This window comes from Eretmochelys imbricata, chromosome 1, assembly GCF_965152235.1.
Source record: "Eretmochelys imbricata isolate rEreImb1 chromosome 1, rEreImb1.hap1, whole genome shotgun sequence".
In the NCBI taxonomy this organism is placed as follows: Eukaryota; Metazoa; Chordata; order Testudines; family Cheloniidae; genus Eretmochelys; species Eretmochelys imbricata.
Genome location: NC_135572.1, coordinates 265,479,037 through 265,506,652, shown reverse-complemented (window position 1 = coordinate 265,506,652; position 27,616 = coordinate 265,479,037). Strand labels below are relative to the sequence as shown.

The 27,616-nt window shown below is 53.4% G+C and overlaps 2 protein-coding genes across 4 annotated transcripts; both read right to left on the bottom strand.

Moving 5' to 3' along the window:
- Positions 1 to 797: 797 nt before the first annotated feature.
- On the bottom strand, positions 798 to 3,860 carry PDXP (pyridoxal phosphatase). Its single transcript, XM_077829503.1, has 2 exons — positions 3,252 to 3,860; positions 798 to 2,378 (listed from the first exon to the last, which is right to left on the bottom strand). The coding sequence occupies exons 1-2, from the start codon at positions 3,844 to 3,846 to the stop codon at positions 2,053 to 2,055; spliced, it is 921 nt and encodes a 306-aa protein (XP_077685629.1). The 5' UTR covers positions 3,847 to 3,860; the 3' UTR covers positions 798 to 2,052.
- Positions 3,861 to 5,939: 2,079 nt separating this feature from the next.
- SH3BP1 (SH3 domain binding protein 1) lies at positions 5,940 to 27,370 on the bottom strand. Of its 3 annotated transcripts, none has more exons than XM_077829491.1 (18): positions 27,134 to 27,370; positions 25,234 to 25,276; positions 24,320 to 24,424; positions 23,701 to 23,777; positions 22,965 to 23,076; positions 22,672 to 22,748; positions 21,927 to 22,062; positions 20,849 to 20,917; positions 20,466 to 20,556; positions 19,760 to 19,902; positions 19,562 to 19,673; positions 19,070 to 19,151; positions 13,091 to 13,171; positions 12,490 to 12,606; positions 11,395 to 11,492; positions 9,682 to 9,811; positions 8,660 to 8,760; positions 5,940 to 7,712 (listed from the first exon to the last, which is right to left on the bottom strand). In XM_077829491.1, exons 1-18 carry the CDS (start codon positions 27,193 to 27,195, stop codon positions 7,285 to 7,287), a joined length of 2,064 nt encoding a protein of 687 aa, XP_077685617.1. In that variant the 5' UTR covers positions 27,196 to 27,370; the 3' UTR covers positions 5,940 to 7,284. The 3 variants fall into 3 exon arrangements, with proteins under 3 accessions (XP_077685617.1, XP_077685609.1, XP_077685613.1); XM_077829483.1 differs by lacking the exon at positions 27,134 to 27,370 and adding an exon at positions 26,309 to 26,474; XM_077829487.1 differs by lacking the exon at positions 27,134 to 27,370 and adding an exon at positions 26,309 to 26,474 and having other exon boundaries at positions 8,660 to 8,757.
- Positions 27,371 to 27,616: the final 246 nt, after the last annotated feature.

Sequence of the window (27,616 nt, the reverse complement as noted above, 5' to 3'; positions counted from 1 at the left end):
CAAAAGGTGCTTTAAGTCTTTTCTTGAGAGAGATCAGCGCTTCAGAGCTGTGGTTCTCAACCCGCAGGAAGCCCAATCAGCCTACAGCGGCAGCCCATGTGACATCCTCAGGGCCACACCAGTAGTATACATAGTGTGGTTGCAGCCCACATAACAGAGAGAGCTGCATGTAAACGGTAAATAGGTTGAGAACCACTGCTTCAGAGTCACGCTCCATTAACCTTAGCTCTCAGCGCACAAGAGCCTGGAACAATTTGGGAGACCCTGATGAGTTGCTACAGATGCCTGACAGATACAAAACCATTTGACTAGCAGCTAGCTCAGCATCCACGCATGTGAGGCAGAGTCATGCTTCCTCAGCCAGAGCCCTGAAGATCTGTGGCCAAGACATCGCTCTCATTCCAGCGTGGAAAGGAAACAGGCAGTGGAATCACATGGCCAATCTACTGAGCTTGGGTTGTATTCTTGTAGCCACCCTCAGATGCAAGCCAACCAAGCCCAATTCAGACACCTAGCATGCGCGTGTGCAATTAAAGGTGCCAGATAGCCACACCAACCGGAGGCCATCATCACGCCAGGCAGCAGTAGCATACGCTTCCAGTACGCCCCACCCCATGTCCTAGGGCAAGAAAGGGATTCCCGTTACATAATCCATTCAGTCCTCAAAGGGGGAAGGACCAACAACTCCTGCCCCCTAGAAACTTGACTAAGACCTCCTAATTTCAGTCCTACATTCGTCATGTTTCTCTCCCTCCCGCCCCTCCGCCCACCAGAGATGGGGGAATGAAGGAGGCCAATTCCAGCTCATGCTTGCACTTTATTATATGCTGAAAAATGGCGAGTGTCAAAGAACCACAACAATATGGGACAGAAGCAGCGAGAGGGGCCCAAAAGCACCGTCCCCACCCCTGGCACAGCCAATCAGCAATAATTTATACAAACACTTCCATAAATAAGTTAATTCATAAATAAAATTGTAAAAAGACAAAGCAGCAAGGAATGATTTCTGGGGCTGTGGCATGTTCACAGCACTGACAATACCAACGCTATCCCGCACACAGCCACACAACAGCAGCGAGGTAGGGACACATCCCTTTCCCACTGTAGTAGTGGGATCACAACCCATCAGACACAGGCAAAAGCTACACAGTTTGTTACTGATACACTTCACTGGTCTGGCCAGAAGAGCCTTTTCCCTACACTTTCCTCCACGCACAGGTAAGGGTGTTTGGAGGTTGTTCCCATCAGAGGTGAACTGTAAGAGTTACAGCAGGTCTGGGTCATTACAGCAGAGTCACTAGGACAGTCTCTCTCCCCTCACCCATCCAAGACACCAAACTAAGTTAGTGTTATGGCAGAAGCGTCAGGGATACTGGATAATTCAGGACAAGAGACAATCCTTCCCTTCAGGGCAGGAGATCTACGCGCCTCCCCTGTTCATCATTCTCAGAGGAAAAACAAGCTCCAGATGCCCTCCCAACCCCTTTTGAGGCCTGGATGGGGGGATCCTGGCACTGGCATGGGGTAGGGACAGGAAAGGGAATAAGACAACAGCAGTGACTACTCCCCTGGCAGGGGCTCATTGGCCCATTTCTGCTTGGAAACAGCAGACCCCACGGGGAGCACAAGAGCTGCAGCTCAGAAAAGAGAATGAAGGGCATAGCAGTAAAAGGCCGCCACTGGTTATATACAAAAGAAAAATAAGACAGCCTGCCCTCATCCCACAGGGGAGGGGGAGCAAACAGACAATGGTTAGGCTTGTACATGCCCCCACCCTGCTTTTAACACAAGGCTTCCAGTTCTCCTTTAGAGTCAGTGGTAGCAGGTTTAACTGAAGAGGAAGGGTTCTATCAGGAAAGTTTTGTTTTTGGCAGGAAAAAGAAGGAAAGACAACTACTCACACCCTGCCCCCCCCCCCCTTGCAGAATAAATGAATAAATACTGGACTGGGTAGAGCCAGAAACTGAGAAAGACGGGAGAGAAGAATGGGAAAGGGTGGAGATCTGGACTGGGACTCAGATTGGGAACCCCCCCCCCACTTCACCTCACCCTCTACTCATCCAGGCCTGGTATCAAGTCTGCAATGCTGTCTACATAGTAGTTGGGCACCAGGTCCTTTGCAGCAGGGTTGTCGCTGGCCATGTAGGCCTGTGCCTCCTCCAGACGGGACACACCAGTCAGAGTCAGGACCGTGGCAAGCCCACAATTCTTGCCAAACAGGATATCCGTCTCCAGCCTATCGCCCACCATGAGGATGCGGGAAGGGTCCACATGAAAGCGCTCTACAATGCAGTCAAACATATACGTGTTCGGCTTCCCCACCACCATCGCCTTGCGCCCCGAGGCTGTTTCCACTGCAGCTGTGAGACTCCCTGTCCCTGGGAAGGAGAGAAACAGGCATTCACAAATCAATATGAGATTTTAGCTACTATGGGACTCAGCCACCAGACACAAGGGAGAAACTCAAGAAGAAATGCTTGTTATCCAAGAACAGACAGCGAGTTAGCAGCCCTGCCAGTCAGTGGAATTCAAAGGTCTCCTGCCTGCCTCTTTGAGGCTCGGTGCACTTTATATCCAGAGACTCAGGGGTAGCACTGTCCCTCTTATTCAAGATGAGCCCTTATGGTCAGGGGCAGGCACCAGCTTTGTTGTCTGTTTGTGAACCACCAAGCACCATGGGGTCTTGGCTCATGAATGGCACTTCTAGGCACTGTCACTAAAACAAATAAAACTATTGGTGGTTCAGTGGTGTTTAAGGATTAAATTTGTCTTTTCTAGATAAAGAGAGGGAGAACCACTGTCAGTCATCACCATCTGAAGGGGCATGGCACCTCTCACATAAAGGTCCCTGGCCCAGTCCAGCCACTGGCTGTGGGAAGTGAATTAAAGCTCTGGGTGCAGTTTCTAGTGGGATAGGTGGCTTTTTGTAACATGGCCCCATCACCACAGAAACCAGGCCTCCTTGGCGGTCTCTCTCAAGAAGGGACTGAGCCATTCAACCCTCTTCTGGCCCACGGGGCTAGTCCCAGAGATCAGGTCAACTGCTACAGCTGCCCAGGGAACACCCTGGGGCTCAGCCCAGCAGCTTCAGTGTGGCAAGAGAAGCAGCAGCGCCCAGGCAGCCCCCCACGAGCAGAGGGCAGGCCTGAGTCTCTGGGGGCCCGGAGGCCGTAGCGGCCGGGGGAGGGGGGGCCCGGAGACCCCCCCCCCCGCCCTCCCCAACTGGAGATCGCAGCCCCCGGGCCTCTCACCCGGGGTGCGCTGCCCGTCGCTGAGCGGGTGCCAGGGGTCGGGGTCGGTGGCCACCAGCAGGCACTGTGGGTCGCGCAGGTAGCCGCAGGCCTCAGACAGCTTAGCGAAGGTGAACTGATCATCGTAGCCGACCAGCACGGCGCGCACCGGCGGCTCGTCCTTCCCGCCGGCCGGGCCGCCCTCAGCGGCCAGGCGCAGCCCGGCCTCCCGCAGCTCCCCGCGCAGCCCCTCCCCGCCCAGCACGAAGACCCGGCCGGGCCCGGGGCAGGCGTCGCCGCCGCCGCCGGCCCCCAGCAGGCGCTGGCGCAGGTAGAGCGCGGAGCAGAGCGCGGAGCTGAAGACCTGCTCGGCCCGCACGCCGCGGAAGCCCAGGCGGCTGAAGCGCCGCTCCAGCTCGGAGACCGAGCGCCGGCTGTTGTTGCTGACGAAGAACGAGGCCTTCCCGCTGCGGCTCAGCCGCTCCAGCAGCTCGGGCGCGCCGGGCACCGCCCGCTCGCCGGCCCACAGCACCCCGTCGCAATCGAACAGCAGCCCCTGCGCCGGGCCCAGCACCTCCCGCGCGCTCGCCCCGCTCAGCCGCCGGCAGGCCGCCATGCCGCTTTCTCCCGCGGGAATGACCTCAGCGCCGGGCGGGGCGCCGCCGCCTATCAGCGCGCGCCCTCGGCCTGATGGGCAAGCCCGCGGCCCGCCCACCTGGAAGGGGCTGGCCACTGCAGCCCAATCACCGCGGGAGCTGGGGGAAGCGTGACGGATAAATGCGACAGCCCTACCGCAATCGGGGGCGAGGCCTCAGCGTCCAATCAGTAGTGCGGACAGGGTTGACAGGCAGGGAGAATTAACCACGCCCATGCAAGGGGAAAAGCGACTGGGGACAGGAGGGCGAGATTCTGTTTGAGTTTCTTCGAGGACCAATGAGAGGAAAGATAGGGAAGAATTGATAGGTGTTCTGAGCCAATCAACGTCCGTCCACACGCCGCTCTGACCGAGAAGCCGGAAAGAACCCCAGCCGCCATAGCCCATTACAGGGGGAGAAAGTTCTAGGAAGGCGGGCAAAACGAAAATGGCGGCTACATTAGCCTCTCAAATAGTAGGAAATAAACGAGAGGGCGCGGGCAGTAAAGATTGACAGACTCATTAGCCTATCAAATATTGCAAACTGCGCAGCCGGTGGAGAATGGGAGGAACGACAGCTACCGGTGGGGCTTTCAGTGACAGTGGCCAATGAGATGCTCGTACCATTGAATGGGGGTGGGGCTAAGAGAGTGACAGTCTCACGGGCCTGTTTAATTTCATAATTCCCGAGACAATGGAGAGGCGGGGTAAGGGGAGATGATTGGCAGGCGGACGGTGCGGCCGAAGCGGGAGTCGAGGCCGGAGGCCCGCCGCAGCCAAATAGGGCTGGGCCCGGGGGGCGGGGCCACGTGCGGGGCTGGCCGTGGCTGCAGAGCTGCGGGTGGGAGGCTTCCCTGCGCTCAGCCAACCCGCCTGGGCACCGGCCCCCAGCGTCTGCCCGGGTCGGAGGACCCGCCCCCCAAAGCAGCAGGGCCCGCCTGGCTGCAGCCGGGAGAGGGGACCCCTGTGCCAGGCGCTGTACAAACACCGTGGGGGGCAGCCTCTGCCCACGCTCGCTTGCACCCAGAATAGCCAAGTCAGCAGAGCAAGGGGGAGGAGGGGTGTCCTACATGCTAGCAGCTGTGGCCCCCGCCCCACCCCAGCTCATTACAGCCCCCGGTGGGCCGCAGGGTGCTCAGAGCTACTACAGGGAGGGCCGCGGAAGGAGCTAGATGTGGAGGTGGACAGATATGCTCCTGCCGGGGCGGCTGCTTGGCCACAATGGCACAACCACAAGTGGTAAAATCCATAGACTAAAGTGGCCAGTTCCCTTGGCCGGGGACATAGCGAAAGCAGCCGGAAGGAAACAAGTGCTCTTTTGGGGCTGAGAGAGAGTTGCCAGAGACCTCAAACCAGGGTGTCCGGGCAGCCCCGCAGAAGGGATGCAGTTAACCACCCTTATGGAACCCAGTGAGAAGTCACCTCTCACCTTTTTGTTCCCTTGCCTCCATGGGCCAAGCACCCACGCATACTGTGATTTCCCACCCGCTAGAACCATAGGCCCTCTCAGAGGTGGTGGCTGCTGGCCCATATACAAAAAGGCAGAAAGAAACCTGTTAGGAGTAGGGAATGTGAGGTTGCAGGAGGCTGGGACCTGCCCCCATTAGTCATCTAACAGTTCTAACCCATAGTGACTGTAATAGTACCCAAGCTGCCCAGCTGGTACCTTCCAGGTCCATGCTTAGGGTGCACTGCCCATCTCAATTCTTATGGGTCAGTCCTGTATCCTGCACTTTAAACAGGATTTTCCACCACCACCCCGCCTACCCCAAGAGTTGTAATAATTTTGGGCTTGTCTGGGAGGAGAGAAAACCCAGAGCTTATGTGATTTTCATGCACTGTAGAGAACTAAATGCTGTTGTATTCTCAGAGGCTAGGGGAAAACCGTAAGTGGGGATAGGGGAACCCATTGTTAACTCAGTGCTGGGATGGTCCCCTACCTCCAAATATTGTCCGTGAAGAGCGGTGGAGAAGCAAAGGAAAGGAAGGGATCAGCCCTGCAAGCATTCAGTGTGACAAAGTTGAGACTTTTTCTTTAAAATATATGTACATATATATTTGTAAAAGTACATTACCAAAGGAAACCGTGAGATACCGCAAAACACAACAGACAGAAAGCAGCAATTATTTTACTGGGTTTTCTCACATACAATCCCAGGACCAAATTCAGGCTTGATGAGTGCAGACTTGATCAACCCACTGAAGTTAGTTAAGTCGTACTTGCTTATACCAACTAGAAATTTGGCCCCAAGTCTTTAAATAACTTATCAGCAACATATTAAAAAAATAGTCCTACCCCAAACCTCACCATGTCAATGTCAGAGATTCTTAGTGGGAGGATTCAGAGTAGCAGCCGTGTTAGTCTGTATTCGCAAAAAGAAAAGGAGTCCTTGTGGCACCTTAGAGACTAACCAATTTATTTGAGCATAAGCTTTCGTGAGCTACAGCTCACTTGCTTATGCTCAGATAAATTGGTTAGTCTCTAAGGTGCCACACGGACTCCTTTTCTTTTTAGTGGGAGGAGTTTATCAGAACTCATTTGAAGGCAAGGTTGGTCCCAAAGGTAGAGAATTATTGCATTGCGTACGTAGAAAACGTCAGAACAACCCTGTGTATCCAAACCTCATCAATTGGCGACTCATCTCAGTCATGGCCTCTGCTGTGTGAATCAGTTGCAATTCAGTGCATACACTCCATTTCTCTGAATATGCGTTGAATGGTTCCAAACCATTTTGGATACAGACAAGTTTCCTGTAACTGAAATCCAGTCTTTAAAAAGAAGGAAGAGCCGTGAACTTCTTGCTCTCTAGAGTCTGCAGGGTCCTTTGAAAGTGTGAGAGGGGATTTATGAAACCTGAGATTAGTTGAATGAAGCAGAATCATTTGGGATGGCTAGGAGGGGAATGCTAGATAAACATCTAATGATCCCCTATCTCCTTAGATTGTGGCAGGATCCTAGAACTCCAGGAGCTGGAGTTCGTGTCTTTCTATGGAAAGTTTCTGGTAGTTGGAGGGGAAAGAGAAAGTCCACTGGTACTTTTGCGAAGGCATAGGTAATGAGGTGCCAATAAGGAGAGACGAGGGAAGCAGTGGGAAGAGTCGGGTTCCCCATTTCAAGGGAGAGATTGGAAAACACAGAGACGCACATGCAGGGAGTGTTGGGAAGAGAGATAAGGGAAGCACCTGGAGGAGAGGGGAACACTTTCAAGGCTGGAGACTTGTGAACTACCTTCCAGGAAACATAATCCCATGGATCATCCTGGTCCATCTTCACGAGGTCCCATCCGAGCTGCTAGATAGATTTTTGCCATATGTGGTGTGCCAGACTCTGGAGGAGCACCAGTCCATCTTCCCACCTCCTCCCTGGATCCTTGGCAGGCAAGCAGGCAGAACTGATGCCTTCAAAGCTTCCAGTGGGTCTCAGTCATTTTCTGGGGACTGGACCATTGCCTGGGGTATGGCTGAAGAGCCTGACCCTCCTGGAGATGATGGCTCCTTCGGCCCTTCTATCTCTGGGGTGCAGTTTGCAGCAGTTTCTGTACTGTAGCTATGTGCAGGAGGTTGGCCAGCTGCAGAGCCCTCATCCCTCATGGTGTCTGGAGGCATCTTGGGGGTCACTGTAGGCTTGGGGGACAGCGGAGCACCTCGACTCTGGCGTCTGGCAGGCTGGGGTGGAAGCGGAGGTGGGACAGTGGGAGCTCGCATGCACCCACTCACCGTTCGGCGGGGGAAGACTTTGGGGTTGGCAGTGCTCTCAGGCACAGGTGGGTTCTGAGGTGTGGGAGTTTGGGTTCGAGGCTGCACCTGTGGCGGGGGCACCATGGGTCGGACTGGGGCAGCTCGCTTCACTGCAAAGCAAACAGGGAAACAAAACTCCTTTTACCAGCTTGTTTTCCATCCCTACGGTCCCTACATGGCAGGCCTGCAGCCTGACTCCTGGCTCTCCCATCCTGTACTCCCATGCCCAAGTCCCATGGCGCAGCTCCTTGCCTTCCAGCCAGGCTGAACTGGACAAGGCAGGGTCCAGCTCTCCATGATGCATTCGTACAGTGCCCAGCCCAATGGGGCCTAATCCCTGACAGGGACCCCACAAATAATTACGGGACTGCCCGTAGCAGCTTTGGCCAAAGGCACCAGTGCAGAGTGCCAAGACCTTCCCCATGGCCAGGGGATGAGCTTGCTGCCTCCACAGAAGGGGCAGGATGGGTAAATTGAGAGGCTTATAGGCATTAATGCCCCACAATGGTGTTCTGTTTGCACTAGATGGGCCACAAGTCAAACTGCATTAGAGACGTCTGTGGCATGACAGAGGCTGGTCCTATGGCAGGGGAGAAGCCCAACAGCCAGAGAGGCCAGAGGTCACCTGCCCCAGCTCGATAAATGCTCCCACGTCCATATTGCGTGTTATATCCCAATATGTCCAGCCAGGACCAGCTCAAGTCCCCGGGCCAGTGCCCCTTTCCCCACAGCTCTGGGTCATAGCCTTGCTTAGAGACAGTCCCCAACATTATCACTTGCCAGCATCCCCTTCACTCACAGAACAAGCAGGGCTGGTGAGAGGAAGCCAACCTTGGAACAGGGCAAGATGGGAGCCAGCACTGGTGGGGCCACTCAGGCAGGTCCCTGATACCAATGTACCCCAGTGTGGGCCTCGCCCAGCTGAGGCATACCCCTCAGCAGACTGGTGAGCCCACTGAGCTGCAGTTCCATCGGCAGCATGTCAGTGCCTGGGCCATGCACCAGAAGCGGGACAGATTTTTGTACGCATTGAGGTGTGGCAGCCCGCCAGACTTACTTTTGCGTGCGGTGTCATCAGCCGAGGGGCCCGCAGCCTCAGGAGAAGTTCTGCTCGCCTTTGGGGAGACTGGTCCAGAGGACATCTCGGGGTCTCTTCTGCTGTGGGAAAAGGGCAAGTCAGGTCTCTGTAATCACATCTGCCGGAGACATGAACTATGAGCCTCAAATACGTGTGTCTGCCAGAGACACTTGGTGTGACTGTGGCCGGCACATGGGGTGACACACCTAGCATCTGATCATGCTGTTAGCTGCATGGGGTTGTAAATGCGCACGTGCAGAGTTCCGGGATGAATTGTACAGATCGGGAGGTGGGATGGGGTGAGCAGTTACTGGTGCAGGGTGACTGTGCTAAAGACATGTGTCACTGGGGAAACAGATGGAGCTCTCCTCTTGTGACACTGGTGGCAAGGGGTTCCCCTCTCAGACACCCGGGTGGGATATGGCTAGGAGACAATGGTGTTCGATGCAGAGGCAGCTATACAACTGACATAGGACAGCAGTGCAGCTTATCCAGGATGCTGAGGAAGGGGGACAGAGAAAAAAGGAGAAGATACTGAACATCACTGTTGTAGGATCTATTTATATGGCCTCCTTTACCGTAGCATTTGAGTGCCTTTGTAATCGTCAATGTACTGAGCCTCACTGCACCCCTATGAGATAGGGCACTACCATTATCCCCATTTTGCAGACAAAGTGAGGTGCCCATGGTCATACAGGGAGTCTATGGCAGAACAAGGAATTGAACCCACATTTCCTGAATCCCAGGCTAGAACGCTAATGCTGGACCATCCTTCCTCTTGCTCTACCTCAAGAGAAAGCACATATCGGGGCACTGTGAAGCACTCTCTCTTCTGGTGGTGGGCTGTGTGTGCCAAACCTCAAGGTAAGGGAGGAAGATTCAGTTCATATCTAGAGTCTCCTACAGAAGATGCCACTGTCTATGATGTGGGGACCCCATCTCTCTGCAGCGGGCAGGGAACAGACAGAACAGCACAGCCTCACTCACTGCCAGACACTTACGCTTCTCCAGCTGTTAGAGAGGGAGTGCTGGCAGGAAGGGGCTGAGGCGACGGCTCTTCCACTGGAGGGGCTTCGCTGGATTTGATTTCCGTGGGGGGAATGAACATGCCCGAAACATTGAAGACTATCTCTTTAAAAAAATAAATAAAGGGAATTAATGCAGCACAGAAGCACCCTCCTCTGTGTCTGCACAGACACTCCTCACACCCAAAGCAAAGCCACCCCATGCAGAGTTCTAGGGGCCTGATCCAAAGGTCACTGGGAGAATCCTATTGACCCTAATGGGCTTTGGATTGTGTTCTGGGAGAGGGCAGCCAACACAGACCATCCTTCAGAACCCACTCACCTACCCACAGGAACCCCTCACTCTCTTCTTCTCGAGTTACTCACGGGGGAATTCTGCGACACTGCACACATGCAAAATTCATGTCCCCTGCAGAAAATACATTTTGCCAGGGAGGCACTGCAATTACACCTTTTGCCCACCAGTGGCTGCTGTGACACCAGAAGAGAGGGCAGCTGGCTCAGAGCTGGAGCAGCCAGCTATGGAGAGGGAGTGAGCAGTGGCTGCCTTCCTCTCAGTGCCCTACCTGTGGGGCCAGGTGAGGAAGCACAGGATATGGTGGGGACACGAACACTGTGGGGCACCTGCTGGGAGGGTCACATAGATTGGGGTTCAGAAGGGCTAGTGTGGGGACAGAATGGGGCTGGGACACAGAAGCTAGTAGGGTGACAGCATTGAGCTGGAATGGGATTGGGGGTGCTGGGTCAGATGGGGACAGCTGGTAGAGGGGTGCAGGGCCACATAGAGACAGGGGAAGGAGGGGTGGCTGACAGGTGTTTTGAAACAAATTACGAAAATAATTGAAACTCATGATTACGTTGTGTTATTTTGACAAATAAGATATGCAGAATTTTAAAATATTGTGCGCAGAATTTTTAAATTTTTGATGTAGAATTCCCCGAGGAGTATTGAGTATTGGCCTCAAGTCTGGGAGCAGGCAGCGCCCCCATCACAATGCACCGAGCTTCCAGAGAACAGCTACCCCCTTATCCTCTCTCAGCCTGGAGGCAGACAGCTCCCATCAATATAGACTCTCCAGACCCTGCATGACATCATTCTCCAAGAGCCCCACAGCCCTCCAAGAGCATGCACAGCAGGTCCCGGGGGCTGGTGCCTCGAGTGTGGAGTGGCTGAGAGAAGGACGCCACCCGCCAGAAGGCATGTCACTGCCAATGTCACTACGTTAGCTCGACCATGGAGCCCCTGGGCAGCCTTTTGTCACTATATGAGGTTCCCAAGGGTTTCTCCTTGTTCTCACCTGTCCATTTCTGAAACCAGGATCCCAAATTTCACAGTGAGCCATTTGGATTTCCAAGCCCCTGAGGGAAGGGCTGGGTGGGGAGCCCAGCTGTACCGCCTCAGAGATCTCCCTCTTGCCCGGCTTTAAACCATTCTTCATATTCGGCACTGCAGCCGCCAGCTTACCAGTGAGGGCAGGGGAGGAGAAGGGAACCACCCTGGACAGGACACCCCTTCATGTCAGCGTGGCTCACTCCTTTGAATTTGTACCCTTCTCATCTCAGACTCTGAGCATGCAGGGCCTGATTCTGAATAGCACTCAGTCCTACCTGTTCGACTCTGGTGTCACAGCACTGGCTCCACTGGACTTGCCCTAAGAGAAGCCAGGATCAAGACGAGCATTGCCTTACCTCCAGGGAAGAGGGTGTTGGCATTCTGTATCAGGGCCTCCACGATGCCCACCACCTGGATGGAGGACACGGAGGCCATGTCTAGCTGCAACGGGTCTCTGAGGGATAGAAAGAGAGAGAGAGAGAGAGAAGCCATTAGGATGGAGCTAGAAATGGACAGTTAATGCAGCTGTTGCTCCTCCTCTGGCAACAGCGCTTGCGACTGTCTGTCTGCTGAACATGGGCCCTGTTTGGAGGTGAATCATGGAAGGCAGCAGGATGAACCCATTTTATAGCTAGTCAAAAACTTGTGGGGTGCTATTAGCACCAGGGGTTCGCAGCAGAAAGCACAGCCAAGGGGTGCAGCGCTGAGGTTGGGCTACGTGGTGCTGTGTGCAATGAGCACACTGCCCCTTTCACCTTGAAAAACCTGGATTCAAGCCCTGTCATAGGTCACACGTGCCACGAGTGTGCTGGGTCTCAGCCACTGCCCAATAGATATTTGCCCCCCTTGCATAAACTCCCTGTGGATTGGCAGAGCTATGTGCTGGGGGACGAGACTTGGCAGAGGGGTGCAGGTCAGCAGGGAGTTGAATCGGTAGAGCTGATCCTCGCAGTGGAACAGTGCGGGGTGTTTGCAGATCAGGACAGGTGAAGGGGCTGAAGTGTGGGATGGGGGCAAGATAATGAAAGGCCAGGATTGAAGTACATTAGCACAGCTGGCTGGTGGGGCAGGACTGGAATAGAAAGAGGTGCATCCAGTGAGGATTGGGGTGCATTTGCAGAGCTGGGGCAGCGGCCTAGAACTGGAACAGCGGGGTGTGGGTGAGATCAGGAGTGCGGCACATTAGTGGAGTTTAGGATGGGAATAGCAGCAGGTGCTGCTGGTCAATACTAAGCTCTATGGACCATTGGGGTTAAAAAAAATCCTTTTCTTTAAAAGTTCTCAAACTGCCCTTGATGGTTAATAAATCCCAGCCAGGGCTGGTTGCTTCCCAGCCACAGCACTTGTTTTGTGGGGAGGCTGGTAGAGGAAACATTCAGAGGTGGTGGTGGGGAGGTTCGTGCCCTGGATCACCCCCAGCTGCTGACACCCTGGGGAGTCCCGTGCATTACCCTTTGCTCTGCTGTGACCACAACAGGTTGGGGCCCAGGACGATGGCAATGTTGCTAGGGGTCATTTTATTCACTTCCTGATGTTCAGCCAGCTTGGCTAAAAACCTGATCAAATACCTGTTGAAAAAGGCAAGGGGTTAGTAAATATCAGGGGAATGCCGCTCCTCCTGGCCCTAGGAATCAGTGCTCTGCATAGCCACATGGGGAGACGGGGATTCCCAACTGAGTCTCTCTCTCTCTCTCTCCCTCAGAACAAGTGGGGATGCCAATAGCGTGGAGACCAGGCCCTGGTCTCAGTGTGAGTGCTGTGCAGGAGAGCAGGGTTCCACTCCTGGGGTTAGTAGGGGGCATGGCAAAGGCTGCACCCACTGTCAGAGGGGTTGGCATTCTGCACTGTAACACACCAAACGTCATCTTAGGAGTACCCCCCCATCTTGGTCTCTGACTGCCGGGGAGACATCCAGAGGCTGAGGCCAGGATGCTTTGAGGACCGTAGCCCCTTGGTCTCAGGACAGGGGATTGCTCACCAGCTGAGGCACTGCAATACCACAGAGATGGGCAGAATGTAAAGCCTAGAGACTGATGGATCCCTGCCCCCTACCTCAGGTTGTTGTAGTTGTCCTGGGGGAGCCGGCTGCAGGTGTCTTGGAGGCTCTGTAGGCGACCCTCTGGCTCCTTAAAACTGAGAGAGGAGAGAGAAAAGAAGAGATTCAATCTGGCCTGAGAGAAGGAAGGACGGAGGCAGTGTCAGAGGGAGAGGTGAGAACCCCGTTTCCCCCTCCATTCCAATACAGGCTGAAGAACAGGGGATCAGACTCATTTGGGGAGAGGGCTGAACTTATTCCTATGTGCTCTGCACATGTGGAAAGCCCTCTGGTGTCAGCTGGGGCTTGCAAAGGGATCAAGGGGAGAATACAGCTGTTTATTAGTTATTCAATGCATTCTTGTTGCATTCACTACGAAGAAAATCTGCTTCTATTTAGATCACTGCTATTCCTGCCCTTTGTCTCTCTCCCTTCCCTGTCTTTGTGAGTCTCCTCTGTTCCTTCCTCTGCATTTCCTTCCCTGCAGCAATTCCCAAATGCCAACCCAACTTGCTTCACTCTCACCACCCCACCCCCATTCCATTCCCTAAAATGACCAGCCATTAAATAGCTAATGTTGACAAAGCATCATCATCACTGCACTTTAAAATTGATACTCCAATCAGATGAATAGGGGCCAGCAGATTTCAATCCCGAGTCCTTGGCTCTCTGCACACTCAGGCAGACAGCACTGCATGCCTTCAACTCATTTCACATGTGGAACATTCTCTCCGCAATCAAGGGGGCTAGAAACATATTTTTCTTTTTTAAAAGGAAAGCTTAGACTTTGGGCAATAGGAATATAGCGCTGCCCCCTTTCAACCTGAGCAGCTAGTCAAGTTTGGGGCCCCGGGGACGTTCCAGCTGCAAGCAGGAACTGGTATGTGCAGTGATGTCACAGCCCTGTCAGTCCCAAGATATTAGAGAGACAAGGTGGGTGCCGCGCTATAGTGCTTCTGGTGAAGACGCCTTGCGGAGGTGGAATTATTAAGCCAATGGCAGAGCTGCCCCAGTGCAAGTTGGTAGTGTGGACCTGCCCTGTCAGTAGGTTTCCCAGCCCCGAAGAAGAGCTCTGTGTAAGCTGGAGAGCTTGTCTCTCTCACCAACAGAAGTTGGTCCAATAAAAGCTATTACCTCTCCCACCTTGTCTCTCTCTTATGCTGGGACTGGCATGGCTACAACATAACTGCACGGCTCCGAGTCACAGGGAGGAAAGGAAGGTGGGGTGGGGAAGAAAAAAGCAGCTGGGGTGTGTGTTGTTAGTGGGTTCCAGATTGTTGCAATAATCCAGTGTCTCTGTTCAGTCCATGATTTTGTGTGTCTAGCAGAGTAGTGAATGTAAGCTCCCAGGCTCGTCTTTTGAAGGTGTTGGGTGGGTTTCCTTTGAGGGTGAGAACTGATAGGTCAGATACTGAGTCACCACTCTGAGAAAAATGTTCACTCACCAGTGATGTGGTGTGTTTATCCTTTATCTTTTTCCTGTGTGAGTTCATGACAGAGTGTAGTGATTGTCCGGTATTACCCACATAGTTGTTATTGGGGCAGTTAGTGCACTGGATGAGGTACACCACATTTTGTGACAGGCATGTGTAGGACCCATGGATGGCAATAGGTGTGTTATGAGGGGTGTTGATCATTGTAGCAATGGAGACATGTCTGCAGGTTTTGCATCTATTGTTCTGGCAAGTCTGATACCACTTTGAATTGGTGCGTCCTGGTCAGAGGGGAGCTTGCTTCTGATGATGAGCTTGGAGAGGTTGGGGGGATTGTTTGAAGGCCAGAAGAGGGGATTCAGGAAAGATTTCTTTCAGGATGGGGTCTCCATCGAGTATGGTTGTAGCTGTTTGATTATACCCTGTATGGTTTCCTCCATTGTGGGGTGATTGGTGACAGTTAGGGGTGGGAGGGGATTTTATTTCTGTATTGAAGCAGGTTCTCTTGAGGTATTTAGGTGGCTTGTTTCATGATGCAATCTACTTCTCTGGTGGAGTGTCCTTGTTCAGTGAAGGCGGTTTTGAGTGTATTAAGGTGCATATCCCAGAGCATATTCTGCGGTATGCGAGTGCCTGGCAGTAGAGAACAGCTTTCTTAGTGTGTTAGGGGTGGTTACTGGATCTGTGAAGGTAGGTGTGGCAATCTGTCTGTTTTTTGTATCTAGCTGTCTGTAGGGTTCCATTGCTTAAAGCTGATTGTCGTGTCCAGCAAGTGGACTAGCGTGGGAGCATCCCAGAGAGAGTTTAATGGACGGATGGTGGTAGTCGTAGTTGTGGTAGAAATCTGTGAGAGAGTTCAAATGGTCTGTCCAGAGGATGAAAATATCATCCATGTAGAAACTGGTGACAGTCAGGGATTTCTTTGGTGCAGTTTTGCTTATTTACAAAGAATTTACAAAGTTCTGTGTCTCTGAACGCAGAAGAAATCAGATAGCAGGATACAGCTTCTTTTGCTCACAGCACCAAGAACATTCTTTTCAGCCTGCCCCTCCTCCCCCAAAAGTCCTCCACCCACTTAGTCCAAACTCCTGGGTGGGTTCACAAACCCCTTTTTGTGTTAGGTGGGGGAGCTTCTGATTAACTCATCCTGACAGTTATGTTAACTGAAGAGTGTATTCACACTCAAAGAGGTTTGTGATGGAAGCCACCAGTACCTCTCAGCATAACACTCCCCCCATTTTAGCTCTGCCCATCATCCTGATGATGCGCCAAATGGTGACGCCCTGTATGACCCGTCCCAAACAGAAAGTAAATAAACAGTTTAGCAAATTAAAAATGATACAAGGTGAATGATTTATATAAGTACAGTGGCCTTCTGTCCAGGCGTTTTCACATCACCAGCCCAAATTGCTTTTTATTCCCATCCAGTAGCCCTCTCAGATTTTTCGCTCCCCGCACTATGGACTTTCTTTAAACAACCGGGGAGAGGGCCCCTTTCAGTCAGCCCCGGAGGGATGCCTGTTGTCTCTGTGGAATTTTCTGGCTGAACCAGCCCCTGCTTATTGTTTGAATGGGGGATTCACCTCTGTAATAGCTTTTCCAGCCTCAACTTCCACAGCTACATTCTCAGATTTGAGGGGATGGGGGAGGGAAGAGCCAAACTGAAGCTCTGTCCCCCATACCATAAGCCCTAGCATCTGTGTCCAGCATGAAAGGGGTTTTGAAACATGGATAGGCCAAGACAGGAGCAGTCATCACCAGAGCCTTTCTCAGCTCTGAAAATGCTAAATCACACCCTGAGGGCCAATTAAACGGTTTCCCTTCTTCACTATTTGCTACTTGTCAGAAACATTCAGCAAATGAACAGAAATCAATTGCTGTTTCAGATTCACAAGAGCTTGAGCAGCTCAGAATTCCCTGAGATTCTGGGTCTCAGAACAGGTTTCAACCACTCCCTTGCTGGAAAGCTACTACAACATGTACTTGTAATAATGGTTGCTGCCCCTGGGGGCAGGATAGTTCACTCACTGTAAATCAATTGCCTACATACCATTTGTCTCACCTGCCTGGCCCATACCTTTAAAGGGCAATTGCCACAAGACTGACTTTGTAAGGCACCTTTCCTGGCACTGATTCCACAGGCATTAGCCATAATGAAATCCAAGCCAATTCTGAGTTCATGCACTGTGTCAGCCACCCAGACTTCTTGCTTGAATTCCAGAGGTCCATTCTTCAAACCCAGTTTGGGACAGGTGCCCTTGCCCCAGTCATTGTCTCCACTTGAAACCGGTTAGGTGGTTCGGTTTGTGGACCCCGGTCCCCAAGATGTTTTAGTGTATCTGGTTTAATAAGCAGCTGTGTCTGAGCCAGTGTCAATCACCGCTGTGCATTCTGCAGATCCTACTGTAGTCAAACTCCCGTGATTGTTGTTCAAATGCCCACATATAAACAAAAATGGTGGGGCTGATCCTGGTACCTCCACCAAGCTTTGCCCTTTCAGCTTGGGGTACCCCCATTTCCCAAACTGGGAGAGAGAGAGACTTTCACTAGCCACTTGTGGCAGTCTGTGTTGGCCTACCTGACATTTATAACAACCCTTTTTGTGGCCAGTGTTGTCACAGTACCAGCGTTTAACTGAACCGTTTCCTTTAACTTTTGCGTACAGGTCAATTTCTCTTCTTTTACAAATCAAATGTGTCAGTTTTTGCCACCATTCAATACGGTCACAAACCAGATTAAAATCCCCTCTTTCATCACACACATCAGACGCAGAGCTGTACTTACAGGGCTCATGGCAAGCAGTTTCCCTCTTCCTCACTAGCAGATGCTTCCTTCCTTGCCTGGTGAACTGCTGCAAGAAAATATTCAAATTCTGCGGCCAATTCCCCCAACCTCTCAGTGTGTCTTTGGCGTCCTTTCGCTGATCTTGATCTTGATCTGCAAGTCCAAGTCCCACTGCAAGTCCAAGTCCCCTTGGTGTTATCTGGGTATGCCATGAACACAAGTCTCTGCAGGCCCTCTGCCAGTTCAGATGGAGTTTCTTCTTTCCCTCTCTTTCTAGCTCTTAGCTGTGCCCTGGCCAGCTCAGGTTGATGACTAGCTCCAAACCACATGTTAAGGGCTTGTACCAGGTCTGGATTACACACTCTGTTTTCTAGGGGTAAGATCTGCAGCACAATCAGAGCTGGGCCACCCATGTGGGCTGTGAGTAACACCCCTTCCTGTCCTTCCTCCCAGCCATTCATTGGCACTATAATGTTGAGTTGAACCACATAAGCTTCCCAGGAAGTTTTTCCCTGAACGATAGTGGGGTTTTGCCTCATTTGAGTTGGGACAGACCAACCTCTCCCCTCTGGGCCGCTGTGGATTACAAACTGGGTAGAAACCTTGTAAATGTCCGGTCTTCCCCACATCCTCTGGCTGGCTCAATTCCTCATTCAGGCGGTGGCCTTCCTCTGTGGTCAGCAACCCTTTGGGTTCCTCTGGACCTGAATTTTCAGCTCCTTAAGTCCTTGCTGCAGCTCATCTCAGTTAGCCCATTCCCGGTTGGCTAAAACTTTCTTGGCTCCGCTGTTTTGTGGGAAAACTTCTGGCCTATGGCAGTCCGATTGTTGGTCACCTCATCAATCTGTTTCATTCCAGCCTGGGTGTGTTTCAGCCGGGTTTGCCAACCTGCCCGGGCACTTCATCATTGGTGCTCCAACAGGGATCTCATCTTGGCCTGCAAGTCATCTCTGAGCCCTTTCTGGGAAACCTCCAGCTCTTGTCTTAATGCCTTTTGCAACGTCTCCAGCTCCTGTTTGAGGGCTTGTTTTATATCCTGCTGGCCATTTTTGATTTCTGCAAGCTCTTCCAGGATTTGTTCCATCTTGGTTCCAAACTCACAGGCTCTCTCCTTGGAAACCAGATCCCACGCCTGACATGAGTGTTGCCCCTTTTCAACCCAAAATGTGAGGCCCTGGGCATGGTTCAGTTGAGAGGAGAAGTTGGTGGTAGTCAGGTATTTCTCCAAGGTAGTTTTGTTTAGTTACAACAAAGAATGTACAAAATCCTGTGCCTCTGAAAGCAGAAGGAATCAAATAGCAGGAAACAGCACCTTTTGCTCACCATTCTAAGAACACCCTTTTCAGCCTGCCTCCTGACCCGAAAAACCTCTCCCCAGGCTTCTTCCAAGGTCAGACTGTCTAGACACCGTGCTTTCAGTTGCTCCTTTCGTCACAGACACGCACAAAACACAACAATACTCAGCAAAAGCCCTCTGCCCACTCAGTCCAAACTCCCAGGGCTGATTCACAACCCCCGTTTGTGTTGGTGGGGGGCTTTGGATTAACTCATCCTGGCAGTCACGTTAATGGAAGAGTGCATTCTGCTCAGTCTCAGAGAGGTTTGTGACCGATGCAGTCACCAGTACCTCTCGGCAGAATGCTATCCATACATCATGCGGGCCAGATCTAACCTGCGGACCCCTATGTTTGACACCCCTGCTGAAGAGTCCATAATCAGAGTGGTCCTTTTAATAATTTAGCCTGCTTAAGAATGTCCATCTCTCTGGTTCTTTCTTACCAGGCTACTTTAAACCAGTCATCGTAGAGTTCATAGGTCATCAAGGGTTGGGGCAGCTCTCGCAGGTAGGATTTCAGTGCACCTGAGATGGAGGCAAAGGGTCATGCTTTATAGAAGGGGTTCTCAAACTTTTTTTTTGCTTGGAACCCCTTTGAAATTATTTCAGGCTTTGATGACCCTCCCATACCATGCCACCCTTACTTTTGCACTGCTGCTGGGGCCAGTGCTGCCTTCAGAGCTGGGCACCTGGCCAGCAGCCGCTGCTCTCTGGCCGCCCAGCTGTGAAGGGCTCTGGCTGTCAGCTCTGTGCATGGCTGACAGCCAGAGCCCCAACATGTGCGGGGGCTGACAGCTTGCCACCTCCCCATAATAACCTCATGACCCCACCCCCAGTTTGAGAACTGCTGCTTTAAAGATAATACCATGCTTCTGGGGCTGCCACTCGTCCAGTCAGTGTCTCTGGGGCCCTTACCTTGGGCCTCCAGCACGTACCTGCAACAGCGTGTGGGTCAGAGTAGAATTCCTCCAGTGCGTTGGAGCCACTGGCCAAGCTGCACTTCAGCTTCCTGAGCACCGAGGCCCCCGCTGCCAACCTGAAGAGCCCCTAGAGGAGGGAGGTGAGAGACAGCGTGACAGCAGGACGGACTGGCTGTGGTTGGGGGAAGGAGTTGGGCAGCAAGCGGCACCTACCTCCTCCCTCATGCCTGACGCCAGCAGCATCATGACACAAGCTTCAATGGGAAGGGCAATCTCCCGACCCAAAGTCCTCAGGTGCGTCTCCAAAGGCACCCCATAATACCCCGACACTGGGGTATCCACGGAGAAAGGGGGCTCTGGAAAAGAGGAGAGAGATCAGGAGGGGGTGGAGGACAAACCCCCAGTGGAGAGGGTGCTTGAGTCTCTCTCCTAGTCCTCTGGTTCTAGGCCAGGCTCAGGCTGGGGAGGGATCAGTGCTCATCACCATCCAACAGCCAGCTCTGTGGTAAATGAGGTGAGAGGGGTCAACCCATTTCCTAGCAGGACAGGGACTCCAAACCGCCATCATCACGCCTGGCTGTAAATTGCCCTCCGATCGGCAGTCCCAGCAGGGAGGCCGAGGACCAAATGAGCCGTGGGAGCCAAATTCTCCTCTCACTCCAAGCTCCGGTCTCTTCAGTGAGGACTGAGGTACATTGGCAGGGGTCAGTTTGGTGCACAAAGCTTGCCCTGCTGCATTCATACAATCCCAGGATAACTGGGTGAGGAAGAGAGCTGCCCAGCAAACAGGCTCAGTGGGAGCTTGGAGACACCCTGAGGAAGCAGTAGAGAGAATTGACCCCTTCTGCCTACATTCCATGTGTAGTTACTCACACTGTCATCCACAAAACCCTGCCCCAGCCCGGCTCGTCCCACCCACCTGCCTGGCTGTGGGTCTCCTTCAGCTCTGCCAAGACTGTATCCAGGGATTCCAGAGACTTCCGGTGGTACTGAGCTTGGATTTCCAGCAGCTGCCAGACAGATCACAGGCAAATCACAAACCTTTACTCTGCACAGTATCTCTCAGAGACACCGGATCTTGGGGGATTTGACAGGGATGGGTGCTTTCAGATGGGACGTGCAATGCAAAGGAGAGTGGCGAAGACAGAGTGGGAACAGCAGGGGAGAAGCCTCTTTTGCCAGTAGCGGCGGGGCAGTGGGATGGGACCGAGAAGAGGCCAGTGCAACATGGAGATCCTAGGGGACTTGTACACAATGGGAATGAGCTGGGGTGAGGGAACAGCACGGAGGGGTGGGACTTACTTTGATGAAGTAGTTAGCATAGCTGTCCTCCTTGGTAGAGAAGTGATAGAGGTCAGCCATGTATTCATCCTGGAAATGACATAGAGCGAACATTAACCTTCTCCTCAGCACCACCACAATGAAGGGGCCCCCCCATCAGCCCTCATCATTAATCCCACCAGTCCCCCAGACAGTGCTCCCATCGCCAGATCTGGGCCATGAACACACAGCAGGCTACATCAAGAGATGCAGGGGGTCTTACTGGCATTTGGAGCAGAGGCAAATGAAGACAGCAGCCCAAAGGAGCTGGCTCGTTAGATTTGGGGTTACACTGGTCAGCATTCGCATTCTCCCTTCAGCCCCCCAGGAAATAAGTCTATGCTTCCTCTTTGTTATTAGGATTGGGGTTGAAGCCCCAGCGAATATCAGGGTCCCGTTGTGCTGGGTGCTGCATGAGAAACAGTCCTTGCATGGAGGAGCTCACCGTCTGGGCCAACAAGACAGACACAGGCAGGGAGGAAGGCGGAGTTGTCACCCCCAGGACCAGAGGCACAGAGAACTGAAGCGACTTACCCAAGGTCCCCCAAGGAGTCTGTGGCAGAACTGGGAGCTGAATTCAGATCTGCTGAGTGCCAGGCCTGTTTCTGAGCCACAAGACGGACCTTCTGTTCTACAATATGTTCCTCTTTGCTGCAGGTTTCTCAGCTCCGTGGTGAGCACCCCACCAAGCTCTCCTGCAGTGGCTTTACTCTCGGACCACCACACTGCTGCTCTAAACCCTTTCCTACTCGATTACACTGGAGCCTGGGGCTGGCATTGGAGTTCGCCAGCTGTCTACCCCTCTGGAGTTTGGGACACAGCCATCTTACCAAGGCCAGCATACCACTGGTGCTGGCTGCATCTGGACCAACCCTCTCACTCTAGACAGAGCTCTAGCCTGTAACTAGTGACTGAATCCTGAGGCCTCCTGGGACACAACCGCTAACGATGAGTGGATCGGTGCCCAGCTCTCAGAATGAACCCAGACCTGGCCTCCTTTCCCCCACTTCGTGTCATCAGCTTCCCCTCCCCAAAGAGGGCGGACTCATTTTCCACTTGCCTTACACTGCTCCACCCTTCGCTTCACCTCCTCTTCCTCTTCCTTCAGGTTCTCCAGTTTGATGGCAGCGGACGACCCCCCGGGGCCAGGGCCAGCACCAGCACTGTTACTGGAGTTCTTGACAGCTTGGTTCAGCCTTTGGGTTGCAAAAGAAGAATCAGGCCGACATCCTGGAAGCCTGATGGCATTTAATACCAGGGATGCTGACACTTTAAATGGAGAGGCACAAACCCTCCAGCCCTCTCCTCCATCCACATCAGAACTCTGGCCGATATGTAAATACGCCTAGAAGCGGGAGGGTTGCCCCTCTCCTTCCCCTTGGCAGAGCATTTACTTGTGGGTTAAACCCTCCATTTCTGCCCCGGCACAGGATTTGCTCATTTAGAATGTGTGAACATAGATAAACCTCCCCCCACCCCTGGTACCAGGACCTGCCCTAGGGGCATGGGCATACAGGCCAATAATCCCTGCACCAGCTGGAGTCACCCACACGAAGAAGAACTGAGCATTTTGCTGCCCCAGGTGACTGCCTGTTCTGCTTGTATAGCAGAATCCACAGTGTCTTTAACAGGAAGGGACTTCACGAGTGCACACTGCATCTGGACTCATCCTTGTGTGTCAGGGACTTAGATCCTTTCTGATCTGAGGGTGCAGCTGTCAGCTCCCCCCACCCTCAATCCCCACTCTCAAGGGGCAATCATCTGGATCACAGCTGCAACCCACCACTCTCCCCCTCGCTCAGTACCTGCTTTTGATGGAGTTCCAGTCCGAGATCAGCTTCTGAAGATTCTTCTTATGTTTCAGGATGACAGGCAGCTCCTCCTAGCCGAGATTGGGATGAGGGAGTTAGTTACAGATCCTACCCCTGTGCTGCCAGGAATTGCTGCGTTTAGTGCAATCACAAAGAGAGAGAGGCAAGAAGGTCGGGGAGAGAGCAGAGGTGGGCCAGAGAGCACAAGCAGGCAGGAGAGACGGAGGGAGAGTGAGCAAAGAGGGGATGGGGAAAGCAAAGATAAGAAAGAGAAAGATCAGGGCTACCTCACTCAGTTTATTCAGAGGCTGTAGGACGTCTCTCTCTAAGGTGATTTCAAACTCAGACAGGACTTTGGCCAGCATGCTTTGTATGAAGCAGCTCATCTCTAGAGCTCTCCTGTAGGAATGGAAGGGGAGAATCACAGCAGGTCTCAAACACCCTCCCCTCTCCCTGCGGGGTAGTGCATCAGGGAGGCAGGCAGTGCCCATCCTACTGCACTCAGAGATGGAGAGCATAAACCCCCCAGCGCGCGTGCTCAGGGGTGGGGTGCCGCCTTGTGGCTGGCAGCGTTAACCTTGATGCAAGTGCTCAGAGGCTCAGTCTGGGAGCATGAACCCCTGAACCAGTGCCCTGGGGATAGGGTGACCAGGCAGCAAATGTGAAAAATCGGGACAGGGCGGGTAATAGGAGCCTATATAAGAAAAAGACCCAAAAATTGGGAAAAAGAACAGGAGTACTTGTGGCACCTTGGAGACTAACAAATTTATTAGAGCATAAGCTTTTGTGGGCTACAGCCCACTTCATCAGATGCATAGAATGGAACATATAGTAAGATTATATATATACAGATAAGTTGGAAGTTGCCATTCAAACTGTGAGAGGCTAATTAGTTAAGGTGAGCTATTATCAGCAGGAGAAAAAAATTGGGACTGTCCCTATAAAATTGGGACATCTGGTCACCCTACCTGGGGAGTGTGTGCTGATTGTACCATATGCACTGATACTTTTCAGGGCACTTACCCGAGGCTGGAATCGGTGTCTAGTTCTTTGAAGCTCTCAGCCATAGTCATGGAAAGAGCCATCAAAGGAAGCTTCTTCTGCACAGAACCAAGGGGTGGGGACGGAGGGGGGGAGAGAGGAAACAATGAGCAGACAGGTCAGATCCTCCCTCCCCCTCCAGTGTGGGAGTGACACCTTCAGCACCACAACCTGCTGATGGCAGGGCCAGCCAAGGAAGTGCCACCTCACACAGGACACATTTCACATCCGTCCCCACCTCACAGTCCCTCCTCAGAATCCTCCTCACCAGCCTGAGAATCAAAGCAGAAGCCAAGGAGATACACGGGAGGGGTTATGATGCAAATGGCTACTATGGTCTTTAAGGCTCCATGACCCTGCCTCACTCTCTCCAACTAATCCCCACCCTGCACAGATCAGACCCTCCACGGTGGAGGGGAATAAATGTGCCGCTGTAACACTCAGGTCTCAGGCGCTTTGCACCCTTGAAGCATCTTCCACCCAGCAGAGTCTCGCATGGAGCAGCTGGGCTTGGCTGCTGGGGGAGGGGCTGACAACCACTTCATGGGTAGGCTGAAGAGGCAGCTTGCCAGGGAGCGGAGCCAGGGACAGAGGCACTTACCACTCGTTTGTCCATGTCGGCCCCGCACTGCCCCTGCAGGCATGCCTGGAGCTTCTTGGATACATTGTGCGCTGCCCGTTTGGCTGGCTCGATTCTCTGCTCTATCTAGAGAGAGGGAAGAGACTGGGAAGCCAGTGGGACTGGGCTGGGGGATTCCCTTCCCCAGCCACCCCCCAGTGTATCAGGTTCCAGGGTTGCCCTGGGGTCTCTCTGCTGGGGTTTCCTAGCTGGGAAGGCAGCTGTGTGTTGAGGGAAGAGAACTTCCGTTCTTCCAGTGTGGAGGGTACGGGGTGACCCTCTCTGCCTATTGACATCCATCCATGTCCCTCTGGTGCCTCCCCTGTGTGTGCAAGGTCTGGTGGGGTGTTGTGTCCCCATCCCACACCACTGCCAGAGAGGGCTGGAGGGCTGGACTATGAAGCCTTGCCTACACTATAGGTACAGCCTGTTTGCATGGTGACCCTGTTCCACCACCACTTGATTTTGCCTGTGTAGACTGGACCCATGTCACATAGTTTCCTTAATGTGGTTATAACACGGTTTTGTCTGGTCTACACGGGAAAAAAACAACCCACGTTCCAGTGTGGCTAGGCTGTGTTGTAACTGGGGTCCCTAATGTGGCTAGAGACATAGTGTAGACAAGGTCTCAGCAGCAGAGCTAGCATGGGAGGCAGGGCTCAGGCTTGAGGTTAGCTCTGTCCCCCACTGATGTAATCAGGGAGGCTTGTCAGAGGTCTATCACCCACTACTGCACCTAGGTACCATTCCAGGATGCAGAAAAATCCAGGCTGAGGCTTCCCTGTAACTTTGTTATAAACATGGAGAGAGAGTAACTCATACACAGACACACCAGATGTTCGCCCCACATGCAGGCACAGGCCCACACATGCCCATGGACCGAACCCATGCCTTACCTGCAGCAAGTCTTCAGTCAGGAACTCTGCTGTTTCTTGGGCTCTGGTGAAGAGGGCGTGGGAGGGAGAGAGAGAGAGAGACTTATTACAGTTGGTGACCTCCAGCCAGCCTCCTCCGGAGGGAGGGCTTTGAACCACAGCGACTCTGGGTGGGTCCAGGGGGATGGGAGATGGTGGGTCCTGAGTCATCCCGTCTAAGGCTGGGCTTGACTAAGAGGAGCTTTCAGGTGGGCCCACAGGAAGTGGATGTGAGGCATGAGAATGGCTCCCAACCTGAGAGCAGAGGGGGCTGGGACTCAGGCACAGGGCAGAGTGATAGCACTGGAGGTCCACGCTGGCTCCTTCTAAGCTGAACAAGGGATCTAGGTCAAGATTTTCAGAAGTGTCTAGTGATTTGGGGCACTCCACCAGAGACACTTGATTGTCAGGAGGCGCTGAGCTCCCGCCCTCTAGTGATCAGGGCCCTTCAAGACATGTTGGGGTTGGGCACCCAAAATCACTAGGCACTTGAGCAGCTCTTGGCCCCAGTTCTGGTTCTTCTCCTCCTCCTCGTACCAGGGGCTGCCAGCAGAGTCCATCCAATCCAGGGGCTTCTTCTTTCAGGGGATGTGACCACTGTGAAGGTCAGGTGAAGAGGAGAAGACCACTTTAATGCAGAGGATATGGGGAGAAGAGAGCCGCTGCAAGTGCCCTAGTCCTTACACAGGGGGAAGGGGAATTGAGGGAGGGGACTGCTTTGGGGTAAGGGGAAGACCCTGCAGCAGCATAACCTATTGCTCCCAGTGAAAGACACACTTGCCCGGCCTGGGGGCTCAGGCAAACAGTGAGATGAGTTCAAGCCATTCTCAGCCTCCTGACATTAGAAAAACCAACGTGGGTGTGTGGGTGAGAACTGAGACAGGAGAGCCCAGCCCTGCCAGGGCTTTCAAGGTTTTGCAAGAGGAACAATTAGAAAGAAAAACAATCAAGCAGAGGTGGCACTGGGCTGGGGAATGGCAGGAATGGAAATATAGTTAGAGACCCAGAGAGGAAAGGTGAGCAGGGCATACGCCCAGAGCCCCTCTCATCAGCCTACCGAGACACTCCCTGCGCCCCTCTCCACCTCAGGCAGGCTTTTCTGAGACACTGGGGGATACAAGAGGAAGCTCCCATGGTACCGTGTGGAGGATTTAGCTCCAAATGGGGCCTCCAGCCCAGGAGGGAGAGCAGCTCTGGTAGGGAATGTTCCTGTAGTCGTTACTCCTTTTCCTGCATCTCTGTTCCTCTCTACCCCAATGGGGCCTGGGGGATTCCCTCTGCTGCGGACTTCTACACTTCCCTGGCCCCAACCCCGGCTGCCATCCTGCCGCACAGAGGGGCACAATGCGACAGGCCCTCCCTGCCTAGCCTGTCAGGCTTAGGGTCGCCCCCTGGCCTGATTTTCATGGGGCTGAACCACACCATCGAAACTGAGCTTACAGGGCAATTCGGGGCCTGGCTGGACGGAGGGGCCCTGCTGCTTGGTCCAGCAGGACAAGTGGAGCCAGCCAGCTGCTCTTGGTTAACCTGGCTTTATAAACGACCAGAGGGAGTCGCTACTGAGCACCATTGCTGTGCCCCTCCAGCTCTCCCAGCCAAGAGGGCCGAGTTAACCAAGCCCCCCGGGGGTTAGTTAAAGCTTCCCCAGAACTGGGGCTGCTCCGAGCAACCCCGGCCCCCTTCCTCGGTCACTCAACCGCAGGGCCTCAGTGGTCGTCACAGCTTCTCCCCCGGCTCCTGACCAGGCGTGCATCCGGCCTACGACCTGCTGCAAGGCTGGGGGGTGGCGGTGGCGGTTGGGCAACGCTCTCCGGTGCAGCTTCCTGCCCTCCCTGGCAGCCCCACCAGTGGGGAGCTGAAGGGCTTGAGGCTGGGTCCTTACCGTCCCGTGATGCTGGGATGGGAGAGCTGCTGCCGCATCCGATTGAACTGCCTCTTCATCATCTTGGGAGCGGAGAAGAGAGCGTGGCACCGACCGCCCCCACGAGTGGCTTCCCCCACTCAGCACCAGCCAGCTGCACTTGTCATCGGAGGAGCCAGAGCCCGCTGCCTCTTCCTCCCTGCTGCGCTTCTCGGTACTTCCCTCTCTCCTCTCCTCCCTCCCCGCTCGGTTCTTTCGCTCGGCTCTGACTTCGCTTTGGACTCCCGCCCTTTTCTCTCCTCCCTCCTCCGGTGCCCTCACTCCTTCTTGCTCATGGATTTCCTGCCTCGCTTTTCTCCTCTAGCCCCTTCTCTCACTTCTCCTTCCCTCCTCAGTTTCCTCTCTGGTCTGGTTCCCACCCTCCCCCTTCCCCCATCACTGCTGAGCAGGTAAGAGCTGTCAGTGCTCCTGTTGCTGCTCTCTGTTCCTGTCACCACCCCGCAA

Excerpts from the sequence above, each read along its gene's own strand:
- PDXP (XM_077829503.1), bottom strand. The coding sequence starts at position 3,846 with ATGGCGGCCTGCCGGCGGCTGAGCGGGGCGAGCGCGCGGGAGGTGCTG. Across the intron at positions 2,379-3,251 it reads CGACGGGCAGCGCACCCCGG|GGACAGGGAGTCTCACAGCT; the intron begins GTGAGAGGCCCG and ends TCTCCTTCCCAG.
- SH3BP1 (XM_077829483.1), bottom strand. The coding sequence starts at position 26,385 with ATGGGAGCTTCCTCTTGTATCCCCCAGTGTCTCAGAAAAGCCTGCCTG. Across the intron at positions 22,749-22,964 it reads CTCTGAATAAACTGAGTGAG|GAGGAGCTGCCTGTCATCCT; the intron begins GTAGCCCTGATC and ends AATCTCGGCTAG. Across the intron at positions 20,918-21,926 it reads GAAGGGTGGAGCAGTGTAAG|GATGAATACATGGCTGACCT; the intron begins GCAAGTGGAAAA and ends TGTCATTTCCAG.